Consider the following 11309-nt stretch of genomic DNA (forward strand, 5'->3'; position numbering starts at 1 on the left):
GCACTAATGACTGCGACATATCGAATTCCGGAAACACCATAAATAGTCGCTTTAGGATATATTTAAAAAAAATAAGAAGATGGATTTCTATCTTCATTGATATTAATGTTTTGTATTTTGTGAACCATTTCAGGGTAAAACAACAAGAAAATTGAGTAACACTTCGTGCGAGATGAGTGCTAAAGATAGCAAAATGAGGCGTGTGTCGAATTATGGGCTCTTATTTTAATGGATATATTTGGTATCTGTTCATTCCTGTGGTGGGAATATATGTTGTCAAGAGAGCATAAGATAAGAAAGGGGCCATTTGGTATTACCCGCGCGCCATGTCGATTCCGAATCTAAAATTAAGGGGATGTAATACTTCGGGGATTGCAAGATTTCGAAAACGAGACTTCATTCAAAATCAAGAAAAACCTTGTGCTTCAAACACCGTTTTCGCTCTAACTTGCTGCTTCTTCGTGGTTTCTCAACATTCATTATCTTCCTAATGGTCAAACGAAATATGTAAGTTAGACATTAGATGTGATATTTATTTTTGTGAATATTCCTGTGAATTGAGAAGTAATCCAAGAAAAATACATTTCATAAAACTATCCTTGTAGCGAGGAAATGCATTTTTGTGATGATCAAAGCCAGGAAGCTGAAGTATCTGAGCTTTTGTAATAGTGAGAAAATAAAGAGAGATATACTGTACTTCTTTGATGTTGTTATTATTATATGTTATATTATTATGTTGTTATTTTACAAGCTGCAGTCGGGATTTGAATCAAACGCGTTATCACGGCCATTTTATCGCATTTTTCTTCACTAAACAGTCAAACTATTCAGGGATTTAGCCTTCTGTGAGTATATTTGCCAATCTTGCTTACTTAAGTTAGACTTGTTTTCTTCTTCCGAGTTATTTTACATGATCTCTTTTCATTCCTATCGGGTTGGCAAAATAACAACACGCAACCCGCGGGGGAGTAGGACAAAATAAATGGAGCAAATCCTCACGTGCGGTGGTAGGGTGGTGGTTACTAAAAATAGCCAGATTCGGAATCGACATGGCGCGCGGGTAATACCAAAGTGTCCCTCTCTTTTCTTATGCTCTCTTGATGTTGTTGAACATATACAAAGCAAACAACAAATTTAACAAGTAAGACCACAACAACAAAGCCAACAATAACAATCTAAACAAAATTAAGTTGTTGTAAAAGAATAGAAAAAAATGGTCGAATACTATTCATTCGACATGACCACGAGGCTAGGCATTGACTACCCTGGGTACCAAAGGCTCCGAGCTTCAACGACAGACAACGATTTGAGCGAAGCGAAAGAGCCTCTGGGGCAACGGATAGCCAGCCTCACTATGGTGCTAGCGATCATGGCGTCAGTCACCCAAGAATGACCTGTCAAGTCCTAGATGCCCGTACAAGTTTCGCACCGATATGGGAATTGGATACAGTGAACTCCGTAAAAACGGTATTTAAGCAAAATAATTTTAGTCAGTGTGCAGCAACAATACATCGAAGTGTGTTCTAGGTCAGTTCAATTTGTTTTCTGAAACAAAGGCTAAAAAGGAGAAGTTTTTAGAGCGTTTATCGAGCTGAGTGTTCCCTTGGATACAATAAAATCCTGTGTGTAATTTGCATAAACTGCTTTCGACAACTAGAGAGGATAGCGAAGGCAAGCTCACTTGTCCACCGGGCATTACCGGAATTGAAGTCAAGGTTTACAGAAACACTTGGAGGCACAGGAGATAGCCTTCATTTCTGGAATGGAGAAGATCCTCCTAATATGGAATACTACTACAATAGCAAACTTTATCTGCCAATCAACGGCGTAGTACAAAACTTGTATGAATATATTAGCATGAGAGGCTCTTTCGCTTCGCTCAAATCGCCGCGAAGCTCGGAGCCTTTGGTACCCAGGGTAGGAATTGACACATCCATCGTTTTAATGCTCAATGCTCATCTATCACGTAGAAAACAGACTAAATTAACTTGAAGTCAATAGTAACGTATACTTTGTGGATGGTATTGTACAGGAGCGCAGAATGATTGGGGTGAGGACGTCCCCCCTCTCTCACATCCCCCACTGCCTCCCCCCGCACCTTTACCCAAGTCTTCATCACAAAAGAACATTCTAAAGAAACTCAAACATATGTATGATTTACCAAAACCTTACCGTCGGGAAAATCTCGTGGGGTAGCTAAGCTCGCCAAAACACGTCAAGCACAGTATCGTCTCTACGATTATAGCAATAAGGTATATAGCTCTTGGCAAAAATGCATCTTAGCCAACATGATGCTTATTTTGATACTTTCAATTAATCCGATCAATTATATAGCTTTTTCTCGCTCTTGTCAGCAACTCTTTTCTTTGCCATGGATTTGACGTTTATCTTAAATCGATGTCATATAATTGGACCTGCAGTTTTTCTCGTAGACCGACAATACCAAGGAATGACACGTTGTGGCTTAATAACAGTATGGAACCTGATTGTGTAACGCTTTGAAATGCGCCCGACACCAGCCAGACGTGGTCGAATGATAGAAAGGGGTGGTCGTATCCCTTTTACATACCTTTAAATCCATCATAATTACGTACATACCACTTGTTACCACGTGATTTATTTATATAACCATTTCCATAGCCCCTCATTCTGAAATAACTTATATTTACAAAACAACACTTAAAGCAGGTAAAGACTTCTAATAAATGTCTAATAAATGTTGAGTTTTTATCTGATAATCGGGCCTAATCATCTCTTGATATCATCCGCCTCCAGCGATATGATCTCAGCGGTTTCCGTCGTGTCGTGCGCACTGTCTTCAGTATCCTCGTCTATTGTTTCCATGAATTGAGCCTTGGTGACAGTGCAGTCAGCGGTGGTTTCATCCGCGCCTGCGTCGCAGGGTACCATCTGTGTGTATTCGCAGTTTTCGGTGGTGAAGTAATCCTTGTAATTGCTGTTGCACTGACACGCGCGCCCGACTACATGGTGGAAAACCTCTGAAACTTTAGAATACACGATCTTTTGAAAGCTTATAGATCAAGTTAGGAATGAGCTTCAATTCCGTTCATTCTAGTTTGTAGCTCTGAAGTAAGGTCCACTATATAGCTAGTGTCTAGACCGTCTACCTTTGAAGAGGGGTAACTTTTAACTAGCTTCCAGATCGTATTACCTCTGGACAAAGATCCCCCTAATTGTAGTGTCTATCGTCCAGTGATTAGGCTACCTTACCTCCGAAGAAAGATCCCCTAGTTGTAGTGTCTAGCCCAAGATTATCTTACCTTTGAAAAAAGATTCCCTAGTTGTAGTGTCTAGCCTAAGATGATCTAACCTCTGAAGAAAGATTCTCTAGTTGTAGTGTCTAGCCCAAGATTATCTTACATCTGAAGAAAGATTCCCTAGTTGTAGTGTCTAGCCCAAGATTACCTTACCTCTGGAGAAAGGTCCCCTTGTTGAAGTGTCTATCGTCTATTGACTAGGCTACCTTACCTCAGGTCCCCAGTTAGTTGTAGTGTCTATCGTCTATTGATTAGGCTACCTTACCTCTGTAGAATGATTCCCTAGTTGTAGTGTCTAACCTATGGTTGCCTTACCTCTGAAGAAAGATTCCCTAGTTGTGGTGTCTAACCCATGGTTGCCTTACCTCTTAAGAAAGATTCCCTAGTTGTAGTTTTCTAACCCATGGTTGCCTTACCTCTTAAGAAAGATTCCCTAGTTGTAGTGTCTAACCCATGGTTGCCTTACCTCTTAAGAAAGATTTCCTAGTTGTAGTGTCTAACCTATGATTGCCTTACCTCTGAAGAAAGATTCCCTAGTTGTAGTGTTACCCATGGTTGCCTTACCTCTTAAGAAAGATTCCCTAGTTGTAGTGTCTAACCTATGGTTGCCTTACCTCTGAAGAAAGATTCCCTAGTTGTGGTGTCTAACCCATGGTTGCCTTACCTCTTAAGAAAGATTCCCTAGTTGTAGTTTTCTAACCCATGGTTGCCTTACCTCTTAAGAAAGATTCCCTAGTTGTAGTGTCTAACCCATGGTTGCCTTACCTCTTAAGGAAGATTCCCTAGTTGTAGTGTCTAACCTATGGTTGCCTTACCTCTGAAGAAAGATTCCCTAGTTGTAGTGTTACCCATGGTTGCCTTACCTCTTAAGAAAGATTCCCTAGTTGTAGTGTTACCCATGGTTGCCTTACCTCTTAAGAAAGATTCCCTAGTTGTAGTTTTCTAACCCATGGTTGCCTTACCTCTTAAGAAAGATTCCCTAGTTGTAGTGTCTAACCCATGGTTGCCTTACCTCTTAAGAAAGATTCCCTAGTTGTAGTGTCTAACCCATGGTTGCCTTACCTCTGAAGAAAGATTCCCTAGTTGTAGTGTCTAACCCATGGTGGCCTTACCTTTGAAGAAAGATTCCCTAGTTTAAGTGTCTAATCCATGGTTGCCTTACCTCTGTAGAAAGATTCCCTAGTTTTAGTGTCTAATCCATGGTTACCTTACCTCTGAGGAAAGATTACCTAGTTTTAGTGTCTAACCCATGGTTGCCTAACCTCTGGAGAAAGATTCCCTTAATTGCTGTGCGTACTGTCTTAGTGTCTATCCCATGGTTACCTGTGAGTGTAATCCGTGACTTCGCTGCGGACCTGAGCACGAGGTAGTTAATAAGAGCAAAGACGCACACGATGAAGCCTATGACAAGGAAGGAGAGAGGGCCTTCCCTTGTGAATTCCTTCCCCACCAGCAGGGGGATCAGCATCTCACCACTAGCCGAACTCACGATCAGAATACTTGTAATGGAACCTACAGAATTGTCAAAACATCATTGTGGATCAATGAAAAGGATAATTATGGATCAGTAAAAAAGGATAAAAGGTTCATTATGGATTAAAAAGGATCAAAGACCAAAGGATCAATATGACTGTGTTGGGGTTATATTGGAAGCCCACAGTAAATTAATGATTTCCAATAGTTGGGAATCGATCACGCAGGACCTTAACCTTATCCCCCTTGATGAGCGGGAAGGGGAGGGAGGAAGTGTGGATTCTTTTTATCATTAGCTGCAGTGGTAGAGTTTTAATAGCGACACTGCATGCCGAACAGTCCGAATAGCTGGCCATACAGAAGCTGCATGGCCCCCTTCCTTTATGCAAATTGCTGGCGCATTTTAAAAATGTTAGGGGAGCTGCCACGCCCATACTGGTCATTTCCTTGTGATGTTTTAAAATAATTGGAGGGGTAGTGCCCCAGGTACCCCACCTACTACGGCCCTGCTATTACAACACTATTTCAATCTCTCACCCGTTACGTCGATGCAGTGTTCTGCTAGTGTAAGTGTTGAGGGGAACACGCTGCTCATGAACAGTCCAAATGCGCTGCTCCCAATCCACAGGGACATCGGGTAGGGATGGCAATAGAACATGATGGACATAGAGACGAAGCAGCCGGTCTTTAAAGTAAAACAAAGCACATAGATTTAGAGGGGTGTAGCTTATTGATGAATGGGTGGTAGCAGATGATGCGCAGGGTGGTGGTGTTTGTAACATCAAACAGGTTAGTGCATATAGTGGATGGATGAAATCTTCGTCACTCTACTCACCAGATTAGCAAGCAGCATCTTATCTGGCTTAACGAACATCGACACAAATATAGAAATAAAACGTCCGACAGCAAACAAGCACTAGGAAAAAGACGAACAGAGAGCTGTGAGATAAAGCAATCTTGTGATATATCTCGGCGACAAATTTAAAATCTTACCCAGAAAAGAGAAGTTAGATATGCACCATGACTTGGGGTAAAATGGACTTCGCTTTTTACGGCATAAGTGTACAGATAGCCCCCGTAAGCTCCCTGTAAACAGAAATCAAGCAGCCAACGTAAGGCAGCGCAAGCAAAAACATATAAAGGTTGAGAGGGAGGGGTATTAATTCGTCCTCTGTACACAGAATTCAAAAGTTTAGTTACTCGAAATTAACTCGAATAATATCCCTGATGCTTTAGGTAAAAATGTATATTTTTGAGGTGTAAAACTAAAGGGATTGAAAAGTCGCTGCCCTAGCGACAGCGTTGTGCTCAAAGGTAAGGCGATTAAGAAATATGAGACGCCTTCGACTAGTTTGTGTTCTTAAGACGGTAAAGCAAGGAACAAAATTTCTCAACTTGTCTCCCACCCGACCAGACAAAACAATATTATGTTTTGCAAACTTATAAGCAGTGGTTAGTCAGTAACAATATCTTTTTTTTATCATTACCTGAAGTCCATCAAAGAAAAAGAGCAGAAGAGCAGACAGGAATGTCATCAGAGGGACCTTGGCGGACAAATCGCCAAATGACGACTTAAGGGGCGTCGTCTCCACTGGTCTAAAGATCTGTGAAAGCTCTTTATAGAAAATAAACCGCGAACAAATGTTAGACTTGTTAAGTATAAGTCTGATGTAATGATTTCCACAAGAAACACTGAGGTGCGGAAAGCACTTGAAAAGGGAAGCGCAAATCAAGATTCCTCGTGACTTTGTGTATTGGTATTACGCCTCTGTTTTTTTCGGCGTCCTTTTCCGATTCAATTGGATAAAGTGGTCAATCACGTGTTTACCTTTGCCCTCAGTGTCAGCAGTCTGTCGACCTGTTAGCGCGATGTTCACCACTCGTCCAATGAACATCACGGGGGAATTGCGACGAACTTGTCTTTGCTTGAAGATCAGGTAGAATAATGCTGCCTGCACTGGGATCTGTTGAGTATACACATAATTCTTGGTACATCATGAACAACACTATATCTCGCTTACATAGAACGTATTTTTTTTCTTATATTACTACCGTAGTCTCATTGCTATTTCTTGATCGCTTCTTCTTGATTAGTGCCATATTACGTTACTCCTCAATACACTGCATTGCTAATTCTTATATGATGATCTCGGGTATGCAATGTGCGCTAATTTTACCAATTTTGCTTGTTATATCTAGGAATTAAGACTTTGGAATCACCTAGTATACATCCCAGCAAATCTTTAAACTTTGTATTCATTTATTAAAATCTAAAAGTTAAGCTTTTGATTCGTAGTCTAGGCACCCAAACCTAACCAAACTCTCACCTGAAGACTCGCCACCGACCAAAAAGCGTACTGTACAAAGGACGGCGCATGCGCTTTGATGGAAGTCGTGAACTGCTGACCAGTTATGTTAAGCTGCGAGAAGTTGCCTCCGTGGACAATAAGCTCCTCGAGTAGATCCTCAACCAGAGTCGAGTTCTCCAGAGTCCAGCCAAAAATATTTTTCTTGAAGTGAACGCCTTTACAGGAATCGCGCAGAAAGGGCTCGGATATCACGGGGCTCATTAGTGCGCCCAGACCATAGAAGAAATGAAGAGCCTGAAAACAAAATAAGGAAGAATCATATGGATTATCAAGCCTGTAAGGAGGCATAACATATGGATTATTCTTTAGTAAGCCTGTATGGATATTGCCAAATAACGCTCTATTGCTTTTCGTAGGTGTGTTGTATGTAAAGCATACATCGGAGATATATCAGCAATTAGTGTTCAGATAAAGTTTATGTATGCTTGTATATTGTTCTTTTTCAAAATTACTAAAAACAATTGAACAAAAAGTCTGTCATTATTATTCATCATTTGCTTTTTAAGGTCCATTATGGAGCATGCGTCGTAGAGGACCCAGGGCAAAGAATTGTACCCAGATGTGCTGATCGCGGAATCCTGGGCTCCAGAGGATGCTTCGGTATGGTTGAAAGGGACAAATTTGATGGATTAGTGACGATCATATGTTTACCTGTAATCGCGGTGCTACCTGAAAAACAATAGGGATACAAAATTATCAGTCAACGCAAGCACTTTTCCCCTGCTAAACGAAGGGCACAGAATCCTAGAAATATAACCACGCACTTATTTCCTTTCAACCAGCAAGAAAAACGTAGTAGAAAATATAAAAAAATTAAATTCAGGAAGCTCATCAACCTTCTTGCACCCGGCCAACTGCGCCACCAGTTCTCCCCAAATCAAATGGCTCATTGGAAAAGTATTTTGAACATTGAACCCTCTTTAACCAGAGGCTGCAAGTAACAGTATCAGCGTGAACGTAGCTTATAGCTCAGTAGCGTGTACTAATGCGTGAAAATTCCCGCCAAGAAATATGTAATCGATACTTCCTAGCCCACTTAGTGGTTTTCACGTCGGAGCATTCTTTAAGATGATTATTTTTAAAGGATTCTAAATAAAAATTCTATTCTTAATACCGATTAAGCATAAGAGGATATGTAGTGTACCTTACGTCCATGGATCTTGATGAGTACACTGTTAGCCACCGTATCGATAATTCCCATATTCACCCCGAGAAATGCGAAGACGGAAAGCATGAGCTGGAACTGACTGCACAGCGGTATCACCGTCAGGCTGATGGCAACACATGCCACGCACACAACCAAGATGATGTTACAGTCGTATCTATAAATGGGCACATTATGTCACGCATACAACCAAGATGGTGTTACAGCCGTATCTATAAATAGACGCATTATGTCACGCACACAACCAAGATGATGTAACAGTCGTATCTATGATAGACACAATATGTCACGCACACAACCAAGATAATGTTACAGTCGTATCTATAAATAAACACATTATGTCACGCCCATAACCAATATTGAGTTACAGTCGTTTCTGTAAATAGACACAATATGTCACGCACACAACTAAGATGATGTAATAGTCGTATCTATGAAGAGAGATATTATATCACGCACACAACCAAGATGATGTTACAGTCGTATTTATGAATAGACACATTATGTCACACACACAACTAAGATGATTTTGCAGTTGAATCTATAAATAGACACATGTCACGCACACAACCAAGAAGGTGTTACATTCGTATCTATAAATAGACACAATATGTCACGCACACAACCAAGATGATGTTACAGTTGTATCTATAAATAGACCCAATATGTCACGCACACAACTAATATGATGTTACGGTCGTATCTATGAATAGACACATTATGTCACGCACACAACCAAAATGATGTTACAGTCGTATCTATGATCTATGATGTTACAATCGTAATTCATAAGTAGACATTTGTTCACGCGCACACTAAGGTGAGATACATTATTTCTCGCTCGCAAAATTTGTGGTCTTGCAGTCGCCCCCATCTATGAATTAATCTATTTCTTGTAGAAGCTTAGAACGAGCAAGCGTGAATGCCTGCGGTAATTAGAGACCTTATTCATTTTTTTATTCGATTAAGTTTGCTTCATGGGTAATACAACAGTATAAGGTTACGATTTAGTATTAGCGTTCTTGGTCATATAAATTTGTTGCAGCTATGCAACGAAATTGGACAAACTTGACATTTAGTTTAACCACATATTATATGAATTCGCTTTTTGATAGTCTAAATATTTGGAACAAAAAGTGTAGGCAAAAGCTTATTCCATCTGTTTTCCAGTTTCTTATCTTGTCTCTCATTATCCGCTCATACATTTGGTGTATTCGATTCCATCTCATTCAGAAACCTTTCTTTTAATATTTCCCCAGTCGATTCTTAATTTTGTATCAAATTCAGTGGTTATTGTTAAAGGCATTATTGAAAAAAAAATGTCGGGATTTTTTTTTTATTACCAGAAGAACGAAATGTGACATGTAAGCGTGGGGATTTTTATGAATCTCCTGTTTGTGGCTTTCGGAAATAGTATTGTGTAACTCAAGCAGTAGCACAAAATTTAAGGAAAATTCAAAATCCTGTTTTATCATAATCGATCCCGTCTACATGAATGCAGAGATTTTCTTACAAAAGAAGTTTGTTCCCCCAGTATGACAGCGTGTGTTTGTATCTTAAGCTTTCATTTGAAGATTGAACACGAAAATGGGAAACTTACACATTTATGACTACATTGTCCGAGTAATTGTCAGGACCTCAGGGGTCCACCATACCCTTAGCTAAACGATGCATATATTTCCGCATATGAACTTTATTATAAAGAAGCTTGATTTTACTCTTAGTTTTTAGACATGAGGAAATAACGCCTGGCTCGAAACCACTTGATACTATCGCTAGACTTTCAGAAAGTGAAAATATTGGTCAGCGTGATAAATAAATAAAAAACCTTCTTCCTACGCTACTTTGCATTAAAGTAGACAAGAATATGCGTCTTCTTCCTCGCTGTATTTTATATTTGATTCATTGCTTACCTGTCTGCCATAATACCACTTATACTCGATCCAAAAAGTGCACTGAGTGCTTGCGAAAAGAAAATCCAGCCCATTGAATTAACGGGCCTTGAAGTTACGCATCCAAGCTCGAGTAGAGTCGGACCGATCACTGCGGCAGCCATTCCAAACGTCAGAAAAGCTCCGCAGTAACACAGTGTAGCTCTGGGGCTCCGCAAAAACTCTTCCTCATTTCTGAAATCACGCGAGTTTGTCTGTGTACTGGAAGCATAAGCCTTAGCGTTCCCTTTTTCCCGCTTGATCGTGGTCTCAAAAATGCTAGGGACTTCACCCTTGAAAAACTGGTCCAGCATCTTGAACGTTTGAGGTGTTTAAGAGTATGTTAACTTAGACGAGGAAGTTGCTGACGACCTATCATCGCTCATGGTGTGAGGTATTTGAGCTCAGAAATCTTCGTCGCCGCCATTATTTTCCCCGTGAGTTTCCCGGCAAATGCGGCTTGTGACGTCACAGGTCTTTACTCTTAACGTACATCCTAGTCGTTATTTTATAGGTCCTTTTCTTACTGGTTAAAACTACTATTCTGTCTAACTTCTGCTCATTTGAATATTCTCCCAAATCAGTTCCCTTATCATTTTCTCTTATTATGTCCTGTTAATGTTGATTATTTCGGTGGCAACTTCGGCGAATGGAGCGCCCGATTTTGTCTCGGGTTATTAAAGATTTAAATCCAAACACTTTCCATAAAAGTCTTATCCACAAATGAAAACAGTTTTTTCGTGTTTTTGCTGTGTACTTTCAAAAGGGCACGTTAAAGTTATTCTACCATTTTGAGTAGGGAATGAAACACTAATATTGTTTTTGAATGGAAGAAACTCATTCAATTGAAAGCTCTTTCTGGTTGATTAAGCCATAAAGCACCTGCCCCTCGAGACGTACAAATAAACACAAACATCTCCGCCATAGAAGGATGAATTCGATTCCATCTTTGTTTAGTACCCATCGCTTTTTTACCTGGAAATGTGAACTTTCTTTTATTTTAGAAAACATCCAATTTTTTTCATGCATGGAGCAGAAATAAATTAGTGGCTATTTCTCCCTACATTATTATTTATAAATTTAGTTCCATTTT

General features: G+C 40.0%; 1 protein-coding gene across 1 annotated transcript; it reads right to left on the bottom strand.

Moving 5' to 3' along the window:
* Positions 1-2601: 2601 nt before the first annotated feature.
* On the bottom strand, positions 2602-10932 carry LOC5517357 (major facilitator superfamily domain-containing protein 4A). The gene is made up of 11 exons (XM_032361875.2): positions 10199-10932; positions 8265-8442; positions 7772-7789; positions 7079-7354; positions 6580-6715; positions 6239-6366; positions 5745-5837; positions 5587-5667; positions 5289-5436; positions 4602-4790; positions 2602-3005 (listed from the first exon to the last, which is right to left on the bottom strand). The coding sequence occupies exons 1-11, from the start codon at positions 10528-10530 to the stop codon at positions 2749-2751; spliced, it is 1836 nt and encodes a 611-aa protein (XP_032217766.1). The 5' UTR covers positions 10531-10932; the 3' UTR covers positions 2602-2748.
* Between the last annotated feature and the right edge of the window lie 377 nt (positions 10933-11309).

Source organism: Nematostella vectensis, chromosome 1 (assembly GCF_932526225.1).
Source record: "Nematostella vectensis chromosome 1, jaNemVect1.1, whole genome shotgun sequence".
NCBI lineage: Eukaryota > Metazoa > Cnidaria > Anthozoa > Actiniaria > Edwardsiidae > Nematostella > Nematostella vectensis.

What these genes read in the sequence shown, in the direction of transcription:
- LOC5517357 (XM_032361875.2), bottom strand. Translation starts at nt 10,530, where the DNA reads ATGCTGGACCAGTTTTTCAAGGGTGAAGTCCCTAGCATTTTTGAGACC. An exon ending in AGTGGTATTATGGCAGACAG is followed by an intron (nt 8,443 to 10,198) that starts GTAAGCAATGAA and finishes GCCCATTTATAG; the next exon opens with ATACGACTGTAACATCATCT. An exon ending in TGCTGACACTGAGGGCAAAG is followed by an intron (nt 6,367 to 6,579) that starts GTAAACACGTGA and finishes TTTTCTATAAAG; the next exon opens with AGCTTTCACAGATCTTTAGA.